Source organism: Genypterus blacodes, unplaced genomic scaffold (genome assembly GCF_046128005.1).
Source record: "Genypterus blacodes isolate CSIRO-AG114 ecotype Tasmania unplaced genomic scaffold, CSIRO-AGI_Gbla_v1 ptg000002l_1, whole genome shotgun sequence".
Lineage (NCBI taxonomy): Eukaryota > Metazoa > Chordata > Actinopteri > Ophidiiformes > Ophidiidae > Genypterus > Genypterus blacodes.
Window position 1 is genome coordinate 1,104,716 of NW_027466816.1, and position 24,840 is coordinate 1,129,555.

Sequence of the window (24,840 nt, forward strand, 5' to 3'; positions counted from 1 at the left end):
TATTTTTTCTGCGAAGCACTGACTCATTTTTGCCTTCGTCATTAATTTTAAAGGTGGATTACTTGGGAAAAGGATGAATCATTGAGATTATTCAATAACGTCATGAGATGTTTGTTCACAACAGCATGTAACAGTTTAAACAATGAATTCATTTGTTTTTATCAAAGCCAATAGAAAGTCAATATGCTGCTTGTGTGACGTGTTATGAGCCTGTTATTTTGTTATTATTTATTTATTCAACACATTTGTTTGTATTTCTAAAAGACTCTCCTCCTTTTTGGTCTTTACCTTGAAAATATTGGTTCACTTGACATTTTTGAAATCTACTTTTTGAGTTGTTCCCCTTTGTAAATAAATCAAATCCACTTGCACTTTGAAAAGTGGTTCCCAAAGATGAATTGCAGGGGGCGCGATAAGAGAGAAAATTTGCACCATTAGACTTCCTCTATAAAGGTGATTTGTCACATTATTATTCATTTAGTTTTGTTAAATAATAAGTTGCAGTTTTATGAATTGCAATGTTTAAAATAAATTCCAGTGGAGTTTGGAAGCTAAAGATTTTATTTCTTATTTTATTTTTTGCAGTGTTCTGTCGTCTAATTGCTGACTTACGACATAAAATCTGTAAATATTTAATTTCAATCACAGATTTGGACATCATTACTATTTCTGTTTAAAGGTGCAGCTGCATCATATAGTGACAAGAGGGCTGTCGTGTTGTAGTTCAGTAGAGTTTATAGTTCACAGCAAGACGGAGGAAGTACTCGTACCCTAAAAAATAAAAGCATTCAAACATCTTTAGTATGTTCAAACTTTACAGGTAGTGCAAATCAAAGGTATGAAACTTTCACTGTAACACACTCCTCTCCTGAAATCCCACTGTAATGCAACACGAGCAGAAAAGTATCATGGGAACTGTAAATGCTCACACAAACAACAAAACTCCAGGACAGAAAAAGCTTTCAGTGAAACAGTAGTAAAAACGTATTTTTTCCACTTAAAGAGGAAGGTGAAGAGGAAGAGGAGATGGAAGCTGAGGATACCAAACACTGACTCCTGATTGTTAATATTGTGTGAACCCTTTGAGTAAACCACGTAGTAACATCTGTATGGATTATAAAAGTTTCCTACACCAAGCTTTCACAAAGCTTTCACTAACTTTGATTAAAACAAATAATTAGTAAAACCTTAAATTAAGTTCATCACTAAGTTTGGAGACCTCTGATGTGACGTAAACATTTCAGACCTCCTCATTTCCAATCTGACCGCAGGCACATTTCTTCTCTCCTATGTTAAACTGCAACAAGATTCAAACATAAACAACGTCTTTATGTCAATTAATGATAATGTTTGGATTTTTATGCATGTTTACAATCAAAGACAACAACATTTGGCCATTAGATTCCATCGGCTCATTGATTTCAGCAGATGGAGGCTCCAGGACCATCACCCCCCCTCCGAAAACGTAGAATCAGATCACACGTTATCGTGTTTGTTTGCTAACATGCAGTGGTTCAATGGTTCGACTCCTCAACAGAGCAGTTCTGCCTTAAAAAAAATCGTTATTATATTATTATAAATGATCGTTATTGACAATCCAAAAAGGTAAGTATAAGATATTAGAATCTTTTTAAATGTGTACCAAAATATAATGAATATTACAACACACACACACACACACACACACTCCACGCTCACGTTCTGTAACAATAACAATGAAGAAATACTGCACAGAAGCCAGGGTGTACAGCTCAGACTCCTCGTTTACAGCTCACCAACGGCTGCACAAGATCGCACGTTAAAGTTTGAAGAACACTTTCGCTGATTAAGTCCCAACAGGAAGCCATAAACTTCCTCTGTGAAGCCTTCCTCACTGCACAGCCGGCGATGATTCTGCAAGAACCTCGCTTTCCGTTCGTCCCTCTGATTGTGATTCTGTCGGCTGTAAACGTCAGAATTACTGCATCACGCACTTCTCTTTCTGCAGCTTATCGTATTTCCTCCGCCGCTGCTCCAGGCCTCGTTCCAGACGCTCGTCTTCCTCAAGAGCTCTGCGGACCAGGACAAAGGACACGGATGAAGACTGGGCATGATATACTGTTGACATTCTTTTTGTACAGCATCGCACCTCATTCAGCCATATTTTCTTATATTTCTGTGAATCTGAAGGCTAATGAACAAGTCTTCTACTAAATTATCATAACATTTGGTCATAAGTGGTCAGGACCTACAAACTGCTTCTACTAAGGACATTTGTAATTAATCCCAGAAAGGTTGTGAATTTGTTTACAAACAGAATGGAATTTGTTTGTATGCGTGTGTGTGCATTTGTGTGCACAGACAAACACAAAGCAAGTGTGTCTCACCCTCTCTCTTTGGCGTCCATGTTATGGACCAGTTGGTCTCTCTGGTTGACCAGTGAAACCAGTTCCTGAAGCAGCAGCTGCTCCCTGTGTTTGTGGGCCTGAGTCTTCTGCCACTCTGCATGGTGAAGAGAAGAACAAAGAAAAAGAACGACTATGAGGGTCGAAAAGGACATCTACCACCATGTTGCACACCTTCCCAACATCTAAACTACAACATACCCAACTACAATGAAGTACTGCGACATTTGAGTGTTATATCTGATCGAGTAAAATCTTGGTGAAAGCTACAAATGCATTGTTCGCATGTAACGGTGTGCGATTTAGCACTGAAACCTCACCTTCAATTGCCATCATGTCCCTGAGCTCCTTCTTTAACAGCTCAAACTTCGTCTCTAAATCTTGTTCTTCCAGCCTGTAAGAAGAAATTGATTGATTGAAAAGATGCACTCATAATCGTCACTAATCATTCATTAAAATGTCACTCAGGCAGGCAGAGTTCAGGTGTGGTAGAGAGGTAAATGTATGTAACATCTGTAAAACATCTGTCTACTTTTCCTAATCATGTGTCTAAGAGGTAACACGTAAAAGCAGGAAAGAAGAACTTTTAAAGTTGCTTTGTCACGTATGTGCAGATGTATGATGGACGTCTTACAGTAGCTGTAGGTGGTCCTGTCTTCTGATCAATGCGTTCTTCTTGTTGACCAGCACAAACCATTCCTGAATCAAGCGCTCCTCATCTAACTTGTCACTGCCTGGAAGAGGAAAATCCCATCACAATCATTTGCCTATTCAAAAATGAATCAAAATGAACAACAAAACTTTTATATTTGTTGGAAATTGTGGAATTAACTACCATCACAATAATCGATTCTTAGTATAGTGCATCCACATGTATGCAGGGTTTCTTTACTTATTTGCCTATGAAATTCCAAAACTTCAGTAACTTCCATTACTTACAAACCTAAGCCAATTTACAGTGATGAGTGTGTTTTATAATTGATTTTGTTTTTATTTATAAATTTTATTTAAATTTTTACCAGTTTCCATGAGTTGTCTGAGTTTGCGCTCGACAACTCCTGCTCTGTTATCAACATGTTTCTGCTCCGCCTCCAGGGCTTCCATCTCACTCAGCACATACTGACTGGGGTCCTGTGTGCACGGACAAGGATATACATACAGGAAGTGAAGTGTACACATTGTTAGGTAAATATGGCCATATTTGCATCAAACAAAGAGAAGTAACACATTTCGGCATCATGTGATACTTCTTGTCGGATGCAGATGGGCAGATGTCCCAATATTTTGTGTCTGCACACACATGTCCACACTTGAAAGGACTTCCCATCTGCGACTGCATGAAGGGATGGAAATGTGCAGTCTGCTGAGCTGGAAATAAATTGCCTGTAGGTGTAAGTTTGTTTGTCAGTGAGTTTGTCCTGTTAATCAGCTATCAGCTCAGATCCCCATGATGCTGCACTGCGAATTTTCCAGAATAATTACTGCAGCTCTCCCTATCTTCTAATATGTGTTAAACAAGATGCGGACTGCCAGAATGAGCTCGGTAGAACAAGAAATATGCAGACAATATAAAAGTGGAATTTTTCCTTCTCAAGTGCAGTAAAGGTTACGAAACCTTCAGATACTGACACTGACCTGACCCTCTGCTCTGACCTCCTCAGCAGAAGACACAGCCTCTCGTCTGGTCTCTTCTGCAACACACAACCAAAAATCACAAACTTTGGTAAAATCATCTGTGTCACTTTAAGAAGGCTTGATTACAATAATTCCAAACAATGTGGATTCTGCTGAAGCTGTTTTGAAGAAGCGCTTACCTGTTTCTGACTTCCTTCGGGTAGTCACACCGTCTTCCTGTTCCGCCACAACCTAACACACAACCACAACCACGCCACAACCACAACCAAAAAGTGTTACTCACATTTTAGCTTGACAAGCTGGAGTTGCATGTTACGCCTACGTACACAGCACGATTCTCCCTGATTTGTTCACAGCTCCACAACAAGCAATCGTAAAATGTTTTGCTAATATTTGAGGATATTTCCAAAATTTGAGTGTTCCACATTTTTTTATTTATGACTCCAAATTGTACACAGATCAAAAGAAACCACAAAGATTGAGCACTCATTTAGATTTTAACTGGGCGTCATACAGTGGGCAGTAACTGAATTATCACAGAAGCTGTGACCAAATTACATAAAATTGTGGGCGTACATGGAGGCGTAACATGATCAGTTAAGAAGAAAAAACAAACTAAAAATAAATATGATAAGATAGAAAAACATGACATCATACCACAGATATTTCTGCTTCTTCAACTGATCCACTCCTTCGCTGTGACCTGCGCTTCTTAACCAGATCTGCATCTTTCACGTGAGAGAAACCTGACTTGGACATGAAGTGAGTCCTTGGTGGTGCTACTGGCGGTTGAGGCCCGCCTGCTCCAGCAACCACTACCCGTTTGGTTCTGGGAGGTGGAACCATGTCCTTATTGCTTTTACTGTCATCTTCCTCTTCTTCTTGGCCTGTACCGCCGTTAGTCTCAAGCGTGATCCCCTGCTCCTGGAGCCTCTGGGTGCAGTAGCGGACAGCAGCCTCTGGGTCAGGGTCCTCTTGGTTCTCAGCTGCTACCGCATAGCTGGACTCGCTGCTGTCCTTCTCTATTTGAAGCACGCTGAGCTCCTGGCCAATGAAATGGGTGCGGATCTGGTTGAGGTAGGTCATGACGATGAGGCGGTCAGGCACAGCTAGCATGACCATGTCTGACGGCTCCATCAGCCTGGAGATTCCCAACTCATCAAAGCCATCAAAGGCCTGCAAAATAACGATAATTTAACTGATTATCTTTGTTCCTCAACATTTAAGGACTGCAAAAAGAATGTTAAGCTAATTTGCTGTTCCACATGTCATCACAGGTCAAGGGACATCTTGTCCCTGGGCCATATTGGATATAGGAGGCCAAACAATTCAAAAGCGAAACAACCACAAGACACCATATCTAGGCAACCAGTGGTAACCACACGCTTACAAATGATTGAGCAAGAGCAACGAGATGCTAAGACTTCATGTCCAGGTGACATTGCACGTAAAGCAAATATACAGTAGATTAAACATATCTGCTTACCACAATAGGGGAGTTATGACATAGTGACACAGGTGAAAATGGTGAAAGATTGTTACGTTTATGAAGACATGAGTGTCAGTTACCTTCTTATTGTTGTGTTTGATGTCGTAAGGGTCCAGCAACTCGTAATTTCTACACAGACAAAAAAGATAAAGTTGACATGGTAAACATCATGGTGCCAGGTATCTGAAATGCAAACCTACTGCTGCTGATCTTTGGTAGTTTTTCGAAGATAAATGTTGAAGTCGTGATGCTTTTAAACATTTGACAACAGAGATTCTTAAGAACAGACATACGCAGTGATATTTATCATGTCCTGATCCAACATGTGTCAGATGTTCCACATACAACAAGCACACACATCCAGACACTAAACACTCCCACATCTGTAATTTTCACAGCAGTTCCAAATTAAATCCAAATTAGTTCATGAAATCACAGATGTCCTGGGTCAATAATTAATAATCAAATCTCAGAAAGTAAATATATAAGGTGGAAGTAATTAAGTTCAATTGAGTTCAAACATTGTGTGTGTTAGTTATTTCAGTAAATTCTTACATCTTTTCTGGATAGAAGTGATGAAGGATGGCACAGAAGGCCAAGCCGTTCCTCCAGGAGGTGCTGAAGTTGGTGATCCTCACTCCCTTGTGACCTTGTGTGATCCCCTTACACCATTCCAGTAACGACTGACTGGAGGTCACAAGGCTCTGGGGAACACAGGCAGTTACAGTTAGTCCGTGTTTATATTCAACAGCTAAGCGTAGTATATGTATGGTATAATGTTAAGTGTATTCATATGAATTCAACTTACATCTTGAGAGGCAGCCCCATCTCGGGGGAGGCTTAGACGCGTCTTTCCCTGGGACACTGGTGCAGGCCCACCTGAGGATTCAGCTCCTGTCTCCCTTTGCCTGAAAACCAACAAAAGGCACAGCAAAACATTTGGTAAAATGTGCAATTTCATTTAACAAAATGTATGAGGCAAAACAAAACGCATCTAATTGATGATTATGCAAACCATGATGTTAAAAAACTATGTAAACAAAATAAACATTGTTAGACATGATCATTAGAAAAGATGAAGATATGAGACATTATCTTTTGTAAAGACAAAGGATACAGCCATGTAGGCTTGCACAACTTGGTCAAAACATCAAGTTGCGAATTTGAACTGTGATTACTCTAAACATCCAAGTAGGGTGCAGCTAAATCAACACAGGAACAGGCACACTTACTGTGGTCCAACATAAATCTTATTTACAGTAAAATGTTGACTAAAAAACAATGTTTTCAAAAAACACGGTGATACGTCTGTCTCACACTCCTGCAGGATCCTCCCTGCGACACAGCTGATAAATGTAAAATACAAAAACACAAATGGCCAAAAAGACAAGTGGCCAAAACACATCTAAATCTAGTCTGAAGCATGGTTACCAGCTAAAACACACACCTAGAGGTAACTGACTTCCTCAATAAACCAGAAAAGGGCAGCTTTAAGATTACAGTAATTGGTCTTGTATGCCACAGTCACAAAACTATTACAATAATGCCTTTTGGAGTGCTCCTCTGTAATTAAATGTTGACTGTTCTTATTCAATGATGGAAAGATTGGGACATAAAACTAACTTCAAACTAATTTCACAATGTTCAGCAGCGTTGGGACACTGCAGGTGTAAAGCATATTGATCAAATGAGTGTACCCATATGGTGTGAATCAATTCATCTTACCTTTCTCCTTCCAAACACCCAGCAGCTACATCTACAGAAACAAAGTCAAACTCTGCCTCTTCGTCAATCGTTTGTTTCCTTTCGTTTGTTTCCAACGATTCCCTGACTATAACTTCCTCCACATGCAGCCAATCATCCTGAGCAGATGTGACTACGGGAACTTCCAGAGCAACATCTGCGTTGCCATGTGGTGCCTCTGTAGCTCTCTCAGAGTAAGCTGTAACAGGTTTATCAGTAAAGGTCCAGTCTTCAGTGCCCCCCTCCAAAACCTTTTCACTGGAAACATCTTCTACGGAATCCGCCAGAGGAAAATCAATCTCTCCCAAACATACTAACACTTCTTGTTCCAAATCTGATGCAGCAAAATGTGTTCCTGGTATAGCGTCAAAACCCTCTGAGATCACACTTGAATCCAAAGATGTTGAGCCGTCCTTTACTTCCATGGCTGAGGACCCCATTTCTATGGGGCATAAACTGTCTGCAGGTGACGTGCTATCCGAATAGGTCACACTGAAGTGTTTCTTAGGCCGAGGCAATGGAATAGGCAAACTTGACTGATCCCTCTGTTGGAATGTTTCATGAACCGTTGTGTCAATGACTGTGTCCAACAATCCAGAAGGTTGGAAGTTATCTGGGAATGATCCACTGAGGCGCCTCTTTACTCTTGGTTTTGGTACAGGTAGCAAGCTTCCATCCTCAACTTTCTCTCTGCTTGTTCTCATCTTCACAGGGGCTGCTGCATCTCCTAGAGATGCAGATGGTTGATCACTAGGATAAAGAGGAGGAAGGGTGCTGTTTCTTGTACTGTGTTGGTGTATCACTACTTCAACAGTACTTGAGGAAATAGGTGAATGGCTTTCTTTCCTGGGTGCCTCAGCCTCTTCCCCTTGATAGGCCTGGGCAGGCGTAGAAACATCCAGTTGCAAAGAGATTGCTTCTGTTGCTCTAAAGTCATCTGGAAAAGAGCCACTGAATCGTTTCTTTACGCGAGGTCTTGGGATGGGTAGGGATGTCTTGTCCATTTCTGTGTCTGACATTGCATTGTCTGATTTCTGAGAAGTGATTTTGATGATGACATCTACCTCTGACTGCTTTGTCTCTCCCACAACCATTTGGACATCCTCGACATTGTTCCTTGTCAGATCTGGAATAATGGACTTTTCCTTTTCACTGTGGGTTTTTCCTGATTTGCTCTGAGACCGTTTCTTGCTACATTGTGGGAGGCGTATCTTTTTGATGATTGACACATGTGTCGGGTCCTCAACATGCAACTCTGGTACTGGTTCTGGCTCTGGTGTGATGGTGTCTCCTCCCTTTGTTTGCAGGACAAGAGTCAATTCAGTAGAAGCCTGGTAATTGCTGTTTTTCCTGGACAATTCAGAGGGAGAACTCGTTCTTTCTGTGTTTGTCAGTGAGGATGTACTCCTATTGTAATCAGCATCCCGTTCTTTGGTTGTTTGGTCTTCTTTTTCCACAGGTTGTGAGCAAATCAGCTGAGTGGATGTTTGACGGGGCTCAAAGTTTGTTATAGGTTCAGGGGAACGTGAGGCCTTGGAACCTCTCACAGAGCAGTCAGGGGGAACTGGCTCAAAGGCTCTAGCAGCAGATCTGTCTTTCAAATTCTGTTGGTCATCAGTTACTGGACTAGAACTCGTACGTCTTGGGATGCTCCCTTTTCTCCTTAAAGGTTTGAGAGGGGCTTCCGACTGTGGCAAAACCTCAGGTTTCTTTGGAGCTTCGGGTGGCAAACTGGAATCTCTTCTTTTCACACAACGAGGAGGCCCAAGATCGTCAGATGCTTGCACAGATTCACCTTTATCTTTATGTCCCATTGCCAGAGCAGAGACAGATTCTTGGGTTTGAATCTGAAGACCTTGGGAAAGTCTATCATCTCCTTTCTTACTGTGAGGAAAGAAGTCAGAGGCTGACAGTGTTGGCATCCCCTCATTGACTGTATTAACTCGAGTTTTCTGTTTCCTGTCTGGGGTTAGACTATCCTTCCTCCTCAAAGGTCGTAAAGGAACTTTTTCTTGACTGCACTCTTTCTGCTGAGGGATGGGAATGCTTCTCCTGTGCTTTCGGCCTCGCTGAGGAACATCAATGTCATCTTCAATTTCCACAGGGGTAAGTTTCGCATGATCCGAGGGTTTATCTGAGATAACTTCTGTGTGATTACCAGACGCGTCATGTAACAGAGGCTCATTAGATGTTGGTTGTAGGGCAGTAGTTGAAATTTCTTCTGCACTCGTTTGTTGGAGGCTTGAGGACACAAAAGGAAAAGTTTCAGAATTTCCTATTCTTTACTGTCATTTTAAAAAGTTTTTAAAATTACACCATGCAGCGTACGTCCTAGAACAATTACCTACAGCCAAGGAAAAGACCAACAGGACAGCAACCACATTTTGTTACCAATAGGCCAACAATGTACCTCAATTACATGCACACAGCAAAACGCAAGATGACTAAAAGAGAGAGAGAACCAAACTTTTTAACCTCCACAATACAACCTCACGTCAACAATGCTTATCCTTCGGGCTCCTAAAGACAAGTGAAATGTCCAAATTGCTAAACTGATGCTTAAAAGGGATACTCCTGGGATTATATGAAAAATTTATGATTTGGGGTAAAATCATGTAAAAAATTCAGTCACCTATCATTTTTAGATTGTAAATATTTATATTTTTCCCAGAAATTCATTATATTTTGTAAAATTAAGTATCGAAAGTATTACTTTTGGAAGCAACAAACCTGTGCGGACAGTGTACGGACAAACTCTAATCCAACCTTGGATTGGACGTGCATACCAATGAGCTGATTAACGTGCTACAGACACGCACCCATCACAATTTCCTGAGTAGTGAGCTCTCATTAGCAGCACAAGAGATGTTAACACTACAACTGCAGAACATGTACACCGTAACACCGTGCAACCAAACACTCAAGTGGGGCCAAAAACTCACCCTTTATCCAGGTATGCAGATGTTGACAGTATCCTAGCCTCGTCCTGATCTGCCTCCGTCTGCTGCTTTACTAACAAACTTTTATCATTAACTGAGGTGACAGCTGAATCCTGCTCTGTAACTAAACTCTCATTTACATGCCACCGATTCATGAATTCCTCTTCGCCAACACGTTCCAGGTCTTCTGTTGACATTTTAGTTATATCAGCCTCTGTCAACGGTGGCCATTTCTTCATAACGTTAGTGCCCACCAAAAACCCATCCTCACTATCTGCAGTTGGTGAAGGAGTTGCTGAATGATGATCTGTCAAGTCCGCACTTGTTGGAAGCTCAACTGAAAGAGCAATCTTTTCTATGACATTAATCTCATATAAGTTAAGTGAGGAAGAGCCATTCCATGGTGTTACCGTGTTGTCTTCTGAGTCCATAGGGGGGGGGGCAGACTTGGATTGGTGATCAGCTTCAGCTAAAGTAAGGCCAGATGGCCCCAAAATGGATGCTACTGTTTCATAACTGTGACAAACGGAATACTGAAATGAGCAATGGTTTTTAACACATGTAAATCAATGTTAAGTAGTGGAGCAAGTGAAATTAATTTCCAATACAAACATGCAAAAGCAGCTTATGGACATATTTACTAAACACAGCACACATTGCTGCCTAGGACTGTTTGCATTGCAGCAAATTTTATATTGTTGCAGGGTATTTACTAACACTGAGAATGTAACTGAAAGGATCGGGTGCTGTGTGCTTTTAAGACCCAACTACACATTTGGACGGCAGGGGAGCTCACCAGTGTCTTCTCAAAGGCTGAGGATACATAATTAATATTGAACTAATCCGCACAGATCAACAAATCTTACTTACAAAGACTTCCTGGAATTATGACAGATCAATATGTCAATTTGACACTGATTGGTTAAAAATCAATATGTTGTAAATTTATGGAAGAATGCTTCCATGACAAATATATGACAAATATATATTTTCAATAATTGCAATATTGCTGCCATCGTGTCTTCACTCTGATGTATCATGCTAAAAGGTACCAAAAGTCATCAAGAGGTATCAAAATAGTTCTCTCTGTCTCTCTCTCTCTCTCTCCCTCTCAACAATAAATCTTCTAGTTCTTTGTGTATTTCAAGGAATCTCCAGTCCCTTCTCCCATATTTCTGTGGTCATACATAAGGATCGCCCATGATGCATTCACCCGAGCACACAGAAAAAGCACGAATCACTAATTTGCCCAAAACAATGGTTGCAAATTCTTAGTAAATATGGCCCTTAGTGTTTGACTCAAATGATCAAGCAATCAATCAGCAACCAAAGAGTTAAGTTAAAAAAGAAAAAGCTTTACATACTAAAATCAATTATGTTGCATCCAAATTTACCAATAATCACTGCACACTGGAACACCATGCTACACGCAGTCTCAAACTTACCCTTTATGGAAAACACCCACAATAGCCTTTACTAATCCAGATGACTCCTCCACCTTTGCTGCCTGTTTTTCTGTCAGCGTTCCTTCAGCCTCCAGTACTTCCCAGCCTAAGACGACTGCTGGTTCTGATGTCTCCAATGGCTTCCTCATTGTTTGGGTTTCCTCTACTGCTACACTGTCTATTTCAGTTTCTCTGAGGACGAGTATTTTAAAGGTTTTAAGGCATCTTTAAGGTATCTTTTAGACAGAATTCCGATGGAGTCACACCATGCAATCATATAGACAAGCACTAGAATTTCTTCCTGTCACAGCAATTCATACAAGAGCATCAGGCTTTTCCACTTACCCAATATCTACAGAAAGGTCTATATTTTGCTCTTCATCTCCTTTCAAGTCACCCTCTGCCATAAAAATGAACATATTAAAGCACAAAATAAACCAGGGAAATACTAATTAGGGATGCAACACACTGGAAAAGAAATCACATTGTAATCAACTTTAAACCAAATATGATGTATTTGATTATTGATTATGCAGTGCAGTGTTGTCAGACAACATTGAAGACTGCAAATTTCACTAAGTTTTGTTTCTTATGAAACTGTAGAAATGTTTTAGCAAAGAGTACTGCTGTTCTCAACCCAACGTGACTATTGCAGGGCCTTGCAAAGTGTGAAAAACATGCAAAGCACATTGTGTAAGCCAAATAATGGTACTGCGCTTAGCATCATAAATGTCTCACCATGATAAAGTGCTGTGGTGGGACTGCTAGCAGATGTAGAGGAGGAAGCAGGAATGGTTGGTTCTCTGAAATATGACTGTGCAGGCTGTATGCCAGAATATCCATGTGATGCAACACTTTCAGTAGAAGAAGGTGATGGACTGGTTTGTGTCTCTGATGGGTTCAGTTGTGAAATTGAGGGGAAGCCAGGGAGCAGAGCCACATGTGGACAGGATGGAGCCAGTGCGATCCTATTTTCCATTTTCTCTTTATGCTTTGCTGGACTGTTGCCGACCACTATACTCTTCTTTTGTGGTTTCTCTCGGGACATGCTAGGTGTTGGTGTCCTTGCCTGTGTATCTGTGCACGCAAAAAGCATTCTTGCTGATGGAAAGCCCGGGACAGATGAAACACATGGAGCAGACGCATATAAACTTATCATATCTGGTTGTCTGTTTCCAATGGGAGCTGAAGGGAAACCGTGAACTCGCGCCACCTTTGGACAAGATGTCACCAGTGTCACCATACACCTACTATCATAAATATAGAACATTTCATGGCCATAAAGTGTTGTCATGATTTCTGTCTTCTTCTTTTGAGGTTTTATCAAAAGAGGTTTTGGTTCAGTCAGCCACCCTGTGCTTGCCACGTAAGTCATGGATGCAAAACCTTCAAGACCTGAAACATTGGGGCAGGAAGAGACAAGACTCATCATGCTGGGTTCCATTTTGGATTTGGATCGAGGTGCTGAGGGTAATCCTGGGATCCTAGATGCTTGTGCGCAACATGGTGTGAAGGCCAGCATCCTGTTCACAGTTTCTTGGTCATAAGTTGGACTATCATTCTTAAAATCTGTCTTCTTCTGAGGCTTATCCCACAAAGCGTTTGGATCAAAAAGCCATTGGAATTTTGCGTCCCCTTCAAGGGATGTAAAACCAGGGAAACTGGACACTTTGGAGCAAACAGGCATAAAATTCAATATATTGAATTGGGTGACAGATGGTATACCTGGAATTCTTGATACTTGTGGACAAGAAGAAGCCAAAGCAAGTATGTTGTTTACACCATCTATACTTAATGGAGAGCTGTTAATCATAGCTTGAATCTTCTCACGTGGTTTGTGCATGAATGAACCTCGCTCAGCAACCCAAACAACTTCCTTGTGCCCTTCAATTGAAGAAAATCCAGATATAGTGGAAACTGACGGACACAATGGAAGGAGGTTAACAATGTGTAGCCCATAATATCTAAATTTGGGGTTAGGGAGTGATGGGAAACCAGGAATGCTTGACATTGTAGGACAGGATGGCACAAAGGAAACCATATTATTCATCATCTTTTTGTTACCATTTGATGTGTTAAAAATTACCACATTCTTTAAGGGTCGGTTCGCTGAATACAGATTTTCTGTTGCCCATCCTATACTCCCGGCTCCTTCAACTGATGGGAATCCAGGTATTTTGGAAAGTTGAGGGCACAGTTCAAGAAGGCTAATGATATTTGGTGGACAAAAAACTGTTTTTGCATTGGGAACAGATGGGAATCCTGGGGTCTGAACTCTGACTTGTGATAAAGAGGCAAAGCCAGGGATGCAGGGTTCCCTTGGGCAACCTGATACAAGAGAAACCATTGCTTTAATGTCTTCAAAGTCAATTGTGTTATCTGATGAGAATACAGATGTATTTCTAATTTCCATCTTCAACAATGGTTGACAAACAATGCTCCAGTCTTTGTGATCAGCTTTCTGCACTGATGGACATCCAAAAATGGTAGAAAGACTTGGGCAGGATGGCAGGAGATTGACCATACCAGTTCTGATGTAGATTATTGTAGTTTGCAGGGAGGAAGGAAATCCTGGGATACAGGCTTCTCTTGGACACGATGGGGCTAAAATTGACATGGTTTCAGTTTCATCTTCATGAAATCTATGTTCAGTCAAAATTTGTTTGATTTTTCTTTGTGTTTCCCATAGAGGTTTACAATATGTTGTCCAGTTATTATTTAAATTCTCCACTAATGATGGGAAACCTTGGATGTAAGATGTTTGGGGGCAAGACATTAAGGAGGTCACCATATTTGGCTTGTGGTACACTGTGGAAGGTTGTGGAATGGAGGGGAAGCCTGGTACGCAAGCATGTTTTGAACACAATGGTACCAAAGCTACCATTTGGTTAATTTGATCCCTCATGTTTTGCAATTCAGCCATGAAAACAGGTTCTGGTTTCATTTTCTTCTCCAGTATTGGTTGCTGATGAGACAACCATAAGGTGTTACTGATTTCACAGATAGATGGTGACCCAGGTATGCTGGACACCTTTGGGCAACAAGGACAAAGATCTGTGATATTGTGTTCACAACTGACTATATTATGTCGTGGTACGGAAGGAAATCCTGGATTCCTGGCTTCTTTGGGACATGATAGAGCCAGTGAAACCATTGCTTTACTGTCCCTTTCATCATACTTTGACAGACACGTATCCTTCACTTTTCTTTCTTTCTCCGAGAGAGGCTCTCGATCCAAAAGCCAGTGTTTTTCCTCTTGAACAGGTGACTTAGAGGGCATGCCAGCGATCCTTGTTGCACTTGGACAAGTCTGCAATAAAGATGGTTGGTTGTGCTCGATTCCAGACTTAAAAAAATTTGAAACATTGGACATATCTGTCTTTGGAGGACAGGAAATCTTTTCATTCAAGCTTTGTTCAACTATATCTGAGTCTCTAAAATGTAAAGCACATGGAACGGAATGCACAGCACATTCCATCGTCATGATGTCGTCATCTTTTGAGGGCTTCTTCCAAGTGGAGCTACTGTCTGTTGGCTCTGTAGCAGCCTTCAGTAGTTCCATATGATGGTTTTCTAGGTGCTCAGCGTTAAGGATTTGGGTGGGCGGAAGTCTTGTCGCATCAATTGGGCATGATGGCTGTTGTGCAACGGTGTTTTCAGGTCTAAATAGAAGGTAGATAATACAATAAACTTCAGTAAGTTATAGTCAGAAATTGCTGAAGGAAGATGCCAAATGAATATTAATAATGCCAAAGCCATTATTGTGATTCACATTGAGATCACAGAACAATGCTGCTACAGTGTAGCATCATCACATAAGTCACTCTCGCGTGCAATTTCACATAATTAAATTCTTTTATCATTACAAATTATCACACTAACCATCCTCCAGTCTGCCTCAACTACGAAAGGAGAACACATTTTACACTGCCTTTCTATTTCTTGTTCTTTTTTTTGTTCTACATTCTGGAAAGCGGCATCTCATATGATACTTATTTTGTATCAGGAGAGCTGCAGCAATAAATCAGGAAAATTCACAGAGAAGATCATTCAGGATATCTCAATTTTGCAGCCAAAACTGAGACAAAAAAACAGGTTCTGCCTGGATGAATATAGCTCCTATCTGAAGATGACTTTCTTTACCTGCTACCATCTAGTGGTAACCTAATGTTAACACAGGAAAAGCAGTCTGAATGACTTAAAACACATTTTAAAAAATGTATAACCAATTTAGTATATAGATTCTCCTCAATATCACCACAATGTTCACAAATCTTTTGCGTTACCTTGCCAACACACACACACGCAATTGCACATACACAATCCAAGGCAAAACCATAACCTTATTGGTGAGGAAATTAACCACCATGCAACAACACAAATTGCATGCACTGAAAAGAGCTGAGGCCAAGGCTTACGTTTTCACACTCACCCAGTTTCAGGGTATCTAACGCCCCCCTTAGGCACAGTGTCGTAATGCATAGTAATGCCATCTGGTTCTCCACATGGCTGAATTTTCGCCACTGAAATATCATCTAAGGACATCAAACCATAACTGCCCCAACTGACTCCACCAGTATCTTCTTCTGTCCCAGTCTTTCCCAACTCACACAGTGACGTCTGTCTTCCCTCAGTATTGGTTTGGCCAAAAGGGCTGAATCAATGACAAGACAAGAAAGAAACACCTAAATTATGGGAACCAGAGCATAACTCAGATATACATTATAAAGAAATAAGTCTCTATCGTCCTCATTCATAGGATTTCTGATTCTGAACAAAAATTAAAAACAGGGCCCAAATCATTCAAATGAAAGAATTTGTGTTGTTTTACAACATCAAGCGCAAACCTGGCCTTAAATGGCCTCTCTTAGTCATATGCAGGTTTAACAAAGGAAATTATTGCACTTATTTAAGCGCAATAAAGGTTTACAGTGACACACAAGAGAGGGGGCCTAAAATAGGTGTCACAGATTCTGTGTTCCATCCATGGTGGGTTTGCTTGGAAATTGCTTTCAGTCAGTCACATAACCCCCTCCAAACATGTAAACTTGTGCTTGACTTTTCTCTGATCTTTATTTTATTTCCATGCTAAGCAAAGGTGTAAAAAAAAAAATGGGAAGTGAGGGTAAAAAAAAATTAAATTTGATATTAGTAACACAATTTTCCAAAGCAGTTTATTTGAACCGATAAATTTATTTTGTGGTTTTTCAGAATCGGAAATCCAATGAACAGGAGGGTACAGGGACCACAAACCACGGCAACCCACAGCGCTCTGACACTCAAGTGTAAAGGCATGTCAGGAACGGAATGCCACATTCTGCAGTGTAAGCTTCTGAAAACAGAATTAAACACTCAAAATCACATCACAGAAGAGAAACGAATCTCTGCAAAGATTTCAACTCACTCACCCTTTTTCTACAACGGCCAATTTTTCAGCTTCATTTTGTATCCAATCGCCAGATGCCTCAGGATGCATCTCCAGCAGTGAGCTACTTTCAGGTGTCGCTTCCTTTGTGTTAAGACCTAATCTGTTTGTCTCACTCTTTTCTGATAACTTTTCAACTAACTTCTTATCCATTTGGATTTCAGGTGAGGATGGGAGGAGTTTGCCAGTACCGATGACAGGAAAGGCTGGTGACTTGTTTATTATTCTTTGCAGTACATCCTGTGGTTCATCTTGGGGGGAGAATTGTTCTTTCAGACATGTTACATATAGTCTATCCATCATGGTAGCTTCTCTTTGGGTAGATAATGTAATCCGTTTTAGATCATCAGGCTGGTTGACTTCGTCAGCTATCAGAGCTACATAATTGTTCTCCATTTTGTTATTGCTTTGTTTGACTGAAATAGCACCCTCTTGTTCAAAAATGACACCAGAATTCCCTAGATATTCAAAACTCATGTCAGCATGGTTGTCATTACCTGAAGCAGTCATGACAGAAGAACTAATTCTTTCCTTTGAACATGTTATCAGCAATGCCATTTCAACTGGCAACCCCTGCTCTGAATAGACCATATGTGTTGATGGAACCCCAAAAACAGAGGAATTTATCGGGCAAGATGGCACCATATTTACCATTTTTGGAAGTTTTTCTACCTCAAACTGTGTAACTACAGGAAGACCAGGACTAGAAGCAATGTTTTCCCAAGACTCCACAAAAGAAGGAGCTGCGATCATTTCATCTTTTTCTGGGGAAGCGTCATTTGTACAACCTGAAATGGAGGCTTGAATTCTAGCTCTTACTTTTAAATGCTTATCCAAGAACAGCATCTCAGTCTTCACTGCAAGCCAGCCCTTTCCTTTCCTTTCCTTCCCACCACAAATATTTAACATCCTTGAGGGGAATCCAATGATGCTTGAATTCATGGGGCAGGTTTGTAGCAAATATTCCATGTTTGCATCTTTCAGTACTGTGAAATCAGAAGTTTGGGGTCGTGGAGCAGAAGGAAATCCAGGACTGAGGGCGTGTTGTGGACATGATAGAAGGATGCTGAACATTACTTGTGTGTTGATAAATGACATTTCCTTGACTGAAAAATCTTCTTTCCCTCTGAACAGTGGGTTCCTCCAATCTGGTTCCCTATTAATATTCCAGTCATCACAGTTGATCACATGGTTCCTTGCAGGTAGACCTGGAATTTCACTGTGTTTTGGCAAAGTGGATAGTGTCTCAAACATGCTAGGGGTCTCTTTCATCATAGTCACTTTGCTCTGTTCTGCCTTAGAGGGAACTCCAGGAATATCAGAGTGCTTGGCACAGGGTGGCAACATTGACACCATAATTTTGAACAGTGATTTTTCCTGATAGTGCATGTCTTGACTATGTATAAATGCAACTCTGTCTGGATTTATTGACTGCCTTTCCCACACTGAGCTTTTCTCTACATTCCATTCTACTTCAGCCTTGCTGTGAACTTTAGCCGGTGCACCATAAATGCTAGAGTGTCTTGGACAAGTAGGCAGCAGACTGACCATGTGTGTGACCAGTGTGTCTTCCAACATCTGTCGTGGTACAGCTGGAAAGCCTGGCAAACTCGTATTCCGTGGGCAAGATGGCAAAATAGACACCATATTTACAAACATTTCACAATCAAGATAGATCAAATCAATTTCACCTAATTGTGACAGAGATGTAGATCTTCCCCTTGGTAATAGCAGCGCGCTTCTGTCTACGGACCATTCTAAAAGTTTGGTTGCATCTCTAGGTGGCATTCCAGGAACTCTAGATACCTTGGTACAAGTAGGCAATAAATTCAGCATATTTGGTCGTTCAGCTGATGTCTGAGTCAGAGCAGAGGGGAAACCAGGGACACAAGCATTTTCTGGGCAAGATGCTAACATTGCACACAATGTTTTAACGGTGTTCTTATCAAAAATAGGCACTCGAATCTGCACTTCTTTTTTGTTCAATGGCCTTTCCCAAAATAAAAACGGTCTGGCAAACCACTCTTTGCAGCTGAGTGAACAAAGACTTTTTGAAGGTAAACCAACAACTATGCTGTTCTTGGGGTATGTGGCCATAGCGTGAACCATGCTAGGTTCTTGTCGTGGAGCAGATGGTAAGCCAAAAACTATGGATTTTTGTGGGCAACTCAGCAACATATCTACCATGTATTTTAGTACTTCTGTGTCTTTCGGAGTCCACTGCACAATATCAGCCTGTGGTTTCTTCTCTGGCCTCTCTCTAATCGATCTCAATAAATCCCAGTCTTTGTTCTCCAAGGTTTTCTGATGTCTAGATGGCACACCAGGGGTTTGGGCCACTTTGGGGCATCCAGGAACAAGACTGACCATACTGGGTGATGTGTTGTGGAGCCCTGTAGGGATACCCTGAATAGCAGTCTTTGCAGGACATGACGGCATCATTGCTACTGAACTATAGATTTTTCCCATGTCTGGATCCTGAGCAACCACTGGAAGAACATCTTGAATTAACACTTCACATTTCCTTAAAGGCTTTATCAACAAAATATGCCAGGCCAAGTACAAATCTTCACCTCCGGGACTAACTGGTTCTCGAGAAGGTAAACCAGTAATTCTGGTCCTTCTTGGACATGTAGGGAGAACATTAACTATACTAGGTTCTTGTTTTGTTGCAGGTGGAAACTCAGTCATGACAGGTTCCTTTCGTGGCGTAGATGGAAAACCATAAATGGTCCCCTTCCAGGAACAAGCTGGTAACATATTTGCCATATGTTTTATTTGTTTTTCATTCATATGTGGCTTTTCCTGAAGCAGAACAAATTCACTTTCCACTGGTCTCTCTAAAACTGATACACTTTGTGTATTAATATCCTTCTGCAGTGATGCAGAGGGAAACCCAGGTACACTGGACTCTCTTGGACATGTTGGCAACATGGCCACCATGACTTTAATTAATTTAGTATCAGTGACAGCATGTTCCTGAATGCATGGCATGTATGAAACAACGGCTTCCCTCACCTGCAGTGCTTTCTTCAACAGAGAACATGTGTCCCAAACACATTTCTTACATCCGTGAACTTGTCCACAAGAAGCAAATCCTGGAACACTTGCAATTCTGGGACATGTGGGCAAAAGATGAGCCATGTTTGACTTGGAAACAAATGGGAATCCAGGAATACCAGGAGACCTGGAGCAGGATGGTGTTAAATTCACCATTTTTGCAAATTCTGCACTTCCTTCATTTAAGGAAATATCATAATCTGTATACAAGAGTAATGCAAATTTTGTGCTGGGTATCTTCTGAAGAAGCAATCTCCTATCAAAGGACCAAGCCTCAATTTGTGATATATGTAATGATGGCATGCCGTGAATACTGGAATAACGTGGGCAACTTAACTCAATCATATCTGATTCTCTCACTGTTCCTTCAACCTGAGCACCGGGCTCTAAAGAAGACGACAACTGAGTAAAACCTGCACCCGGACAAGTCGGAACAAACTCCACCTTGGATACATACACAAACTTTTCCTCCACACTACCTACAGAGCTTGATGAAGATGACTGTCCCTTTGCATCTTTCTTATCTGGCCTATCGCAGGGTGTTCCCTTATCACACACAGACCAAACCACATTTTCTTCTTTCTCCATGGAAAGTTCTACACTTAAACCCCTTGGACAAGAGGGAGCATCTTTGACACCAGGTGCTTCTATTTGCTTTGTCAGTGTTTCTGTTGTTGGCTTCTGTGCTGGGAGTACATCAGGTTCAAACACCAATCTTGAAACTCCTTCCACAGAGGCAACCATTGTTCTTTCATCTGTAATAGGTCTTGAAACAACAGGACTCATTTCTAGAGCTCCTCTTTGTGGCTTCTTCCACTGGGAAGCATTATCTACAGACCATTTTTCAGATTGATCTTCTGATGGTTTGCTTGTTACAGTTGAGGGACTAGCAGTGCAAGTGTCATCTCTGAGACAAGATGGCCCTGAGATGGTTTCATGTCTGAAGGAACAAGGGACATTTTAGAATGATGAAACATTGAAGAGCTCTTATAACCTCAAAAATGTCTGATGAAATGTACTTATCTATCATAACAGCTCATCGAGCCAGTTCAGCATGCTACACTTACCCAAAAGCCACAGTTACACCTTCAGATCCACCTTTAATGCTGAGAGAATCATTTTTATAATCCATTCCTATTCTCCCAATCTGTGTTGTGTCAAAGGTTGTAGCAATCTGTAGGCGGGTAGGTGAAAGAATCGTATTGTGGGCAGGCTCTGATTGTGCTATTGCAGTCTCTAACTGAGTGGACCTCTTAGACATGTGACTTTTCGGTTTGACCAGATGTTCTCTGACTGAAGATGATGTGGTCTCTGGAAAGCCAGTTGTCCTTGTTGGCCTTATCTCTGCTTGATTCCTCTTTGTTTTTTCCATCTGGCTATACTGCAGCCCTGGGACTGAGGATGATCTCAAGCTAATAGGCAGAAGAGAGGACAAGCTCTCAGGTCTATGGGGCAAACAAATGAAGGCAAGGGTCATGACGTCGGCAGAGAAACTGTAATCTATAATTCAAGCCACAATGAGTTTACATGGCTAAAACTCTCCAAATGGACAAACAGCCGCCAACCAAACAAACACTTGCGTGCTCATCACACAGGAATCGTCATGGTTGGCCAAGCAGTATTAGGCCAAGATGGACTCACTAAAGCAACACAGCAATCTGAGCATTTACCATGTCAACAATAACAGCATGTTTCAATTGATTATGTTCCAGTTACAACATTCAAGATATCTGCTTTGAAAGCAACGTGTTAGCCGAGCACAGGCGTCTCAGAGAGTTGAGCAAGGGATGCAATCCAATCCAAGCCCAACAAGTTTCCAAACCACACTGCAACACAACAGCTTCATTTTCTTTTTAAAAAAAGTGGTGTGTAACGGTGGTACAAGAAAAATTGTTAACGCTCAAGCCTTCGATTCATATTTATGTGCCAATACTTCTATTCTATATCCAATATTCTCAATCAGTATTGGTACCCAAATATCACAGACTCCCGCACTGTCACGGTAGAGTTCACACAAGATTTTCAACTTTCACAGGGTTAGTTAGCGTTAAGTAAGCTCTGTGGTCTTCTGCCGGTCCCCTCAACAAAAACCAAGAACCAGCTGAACCCTCAGACAACTCGCACAACCTTATATTATAAACAATCTAAACATGAGATTTACAATCCATGATTTAAGCAGCCAATAATATCATTCCCAGTCAAAAGCATGACTGCACAGCTACACTCTGAGGTACCAAAATGTGGATCCATAACATGGCCTGACACCCCCTTTTGCACAGTTATGACATCGCAAGGCAACACAAGTAGTCAGAATGATTGTATACAAATCATTTAGCACAGCAAAACAGAGTACCAAAGAATAAATTAAGCTAATGAGATCTAAATAAAATTGCAACTACTGACTAAACACAAAGATATGAGATGAAGCTGTGACACAGGGGAAAATGGTTGAGCAGTTCATCACTGAGTTTATTTCAAGTTGTTTTACCATTTTCAAAATTGGTAACTACAACACAGTTGTAACAATGCTTTGTCAACTTTATAGATAAAACAGCATCAATAATAAACAAAATGATGAACTGAAAGGAAATCTGGGACATGATCACTGGTCAAAATTGGTTTGTCAATTAAGCAAATAATGCAAAGTCAATCACAAAGCAGCATCACCTAATGGCATCATCTGACAGTGGTGAGTATGTGAGGGGGTTTGTTCCATTCCAACCACACCAAATCTGAAGGTACAATCAGCAGAACAGTAAGTATACAACATAAATGTACTCACCCTGCCGCTACCCTGGCAACCTCTACTCCAGATGGCACTTCACCAATCCGTTCATAGGGCCAGCCGGCGGCGCTTGTGGATCTGGCTTCAGTACCTGGACAACAACATGAACATATTTACAATGTCAAGAACAAAGCTAACCTGTTTGAATTAATTGTACATCAGTATTTTAATTCTACATCAGTGGTCCCCAACGTGGGGGGCGCGCCCCCTGGGAGGGGCACAGAAGTATTGCAGGGGGGGTGCAACAAGAGAAAAACTTTGTTGATGGCAGAAATGCTGTTACACAGTAAAAGTTACACAGTATTTCACTGTTAGACCTTAAATAATTCCACTGTAAAGGTGATTTGTAACTTAATTATTCATTTTGTTTTGTTAAATAATAAGTTGCAGTTTTATGAATTGCATATTTCAACCCACTAATCAGCAAGATGAACATATGTGAAAAGCAATTAATTCCTTACACCTTATACCCTAGTTCCTGACTGCATCCACAAAAAAGGTACTTTGAAACTGTACATGTAATTGGAATACTGCAGTAGTTTGGCTCACCTGTAGATGTCGTACTCTGGTTGTCCTCCTCACTCAGCGTACTCAGCTGCCTCTTAAATTCTATAAGCAAAAAAACACAACAGACTTGAGACAGATGAGCCTGGAGGTGGAAAGGAGATTAATTTTTATGGACTCCACTTGGACTATGGTCACAAATTTGTTGACTTGCATCTTGACTTAGACAACACTCACAAAACAAGTAGTGTGTGTAGACGGACTACTTGTGACCTCAGCAAAATAACATTTACGAGGGTTGAGTCCAAGCACTATTGAAGTTTCCGATGATCAATTTACTGAGACAGAGTTGAGAGGCTTCTTCTTTTATTCAATCATACAGGAGTGATGCATCACAAGTCATAGTGAATAGTCATTCCTACAGAAAACAGCATCAATGGCACAGTAATTAAAAGCACCAGCTGGGAGAGCCACATGCGTCCATCGTGCATACTGAAAAGCTGGATTCTAATTATCAACCTTGTTGTTTCTTGTTGTGTACCTGCATCTTGGCTGCTGGGGGAGAGAAGAACATTTTGAGGAAAGTGAGGCTGAGGAGGCCCAGAGGAAGGAGAGGAAGGACTGAAAGGAGAAGCTTGGGGGGTCTCTACTGTGGGAGTGACCTGCGATCTCCAGGAGGGAACAAAGTGAGAGCCTCCCTGCTGTGTCTGCTCCAAGGTCTGACCAAAGGGCAGAGAGGCTGACATACAGAGGAAGAAGAAACAGAAGGAATGGAAGATGAAAGAGAGAAAGACCTGGCTTCTCAAATGTTGAAGTGATCACAATTTTCAGCTCCTTTACCTCTGAACTGGTTGTTTTTCTATAAGTTCTACTATTGTGTAGATGTTTGTGGTTCTCTTACACGTCTGCTTATGGATCCATGAACACATTAAAGCCTCTAAAATCTCCTCTACATGAAGCTATAAGTTTAGTTAGACACAAATATGTTCACCTTCAACCTTTGACACTGAAACCTCTGTTTCAGGTTACCCGATAACCCATAACTGCTCCTAATGTGCTCCTTGCATGGTATACCTGGCATAACTGTATGAATGGGTGAATGTAAGGTCATTGTATAGCGCCTTGGAGAAAAATGCTATATAAGTACAGTCCAAAAAACTACATGGACTTAGGTCCTACCTACACCTCCTATCCTTGTAAGAGAATATACACAATGACAACTTACAGTGTATGAGTGTTCAGATGTAAAGGAGATGAAAATCAGGAAATGCAGTCAAATCTTTGTGTGACTTTAAGGCATAGGGCAGCATTACACAGTGTCTCTACGTGAGTTTTCTGTCCTGGATGGAGAAACGTAGCAGAGAGGCCAGGCTGAGCGAGAGGAGCCTGAGGTTTAGGAGGCCTCCATTCACTCTGCCAGGGAGCTGACCA

The 24,840-nt window shown here is 41.2% G+C and overlaps 1 protein-coding gene across 5 annotated transcripts in view; it reads right to left on the reverse strand.

Annotated features, from left to right (window-relative positions):
* Positions 1-18: 18 nt before the first annotated feature.
* Positions 19-24,840, reverse strand: part of ehbp1l1a (EH domain binding protein 1-like 1a) — a 32,715-nt gene continuing 7,893 nt past the window's right edge. Inside the window, exons 7-24 of one of the 5 annotated variants that reach the window (XM_076147434.1) lie at positions 23,455-23,514; positions 22,903-22,996; positions 12,374-15,297; positions 11,981-12,035; positions 11,636-11,827; positions 10,194-10,706; positions 7,234-9,492; positions 6,317-6,416; positions 6,064-6,212; positions 5,589-5,637; positions 4,677-5,195; positions 4,199-4,250; positions 4,020-4,075; positions 3,404-3,515; positions 3,019-3,118; positions 2,705-2,778; positions 2,367-2,481; positions 19-2,051 (exon numbers count right to left, since the gene is read on the reverse strand). In XM_076147434.1, the coding sequence (XP_076003549.1) occupies positions 1,958-2,051; positions 2,367-2,481; positions 2,705-2,778; positions 3,019-3,118; positions 3,404-3,515; positions 4,020-4,075; positions 4,199-4,250; positions 4,677-5,195; positions 5,589-5,637; positions 6,064-6,212; positions 6,317-6,416; positions 7,234-9,492; positions 10,194-10,706; positions 11,636-11,827; positions 11,981-12,035; positions 12,374-15,297; positions 22,903-22,996; positions 23,455-23,514 (7,517 nt within the window). In that variant the 3' untranslated portion in view covers positions 19-1,957. The remainder of the gene's footprint in view (positions 2,052-2,366; positions 2,482-2,704; positions 2,779-3,018; positions 3,119-3,403; positions 3,516-4,019; positions 4,076-4,198; positions 4,251-4,676; positions 5,196-5,588; positions 5,638-6,063; positions 6,213-6,316; positions 6,417-7,233; positions 9,493-10,193; positions 10,707-11,635; positions 11,828-11,980; positions 12,036-12,373; positions 15,298-22,902; positions 22,997-23,454; positions 23,515-24,840) is intronic. The other 4 variants (XM_076147470.1, XM_076147542.1, XM_076147618.1 and 1 more) reach the window with 4 other exon arrangements.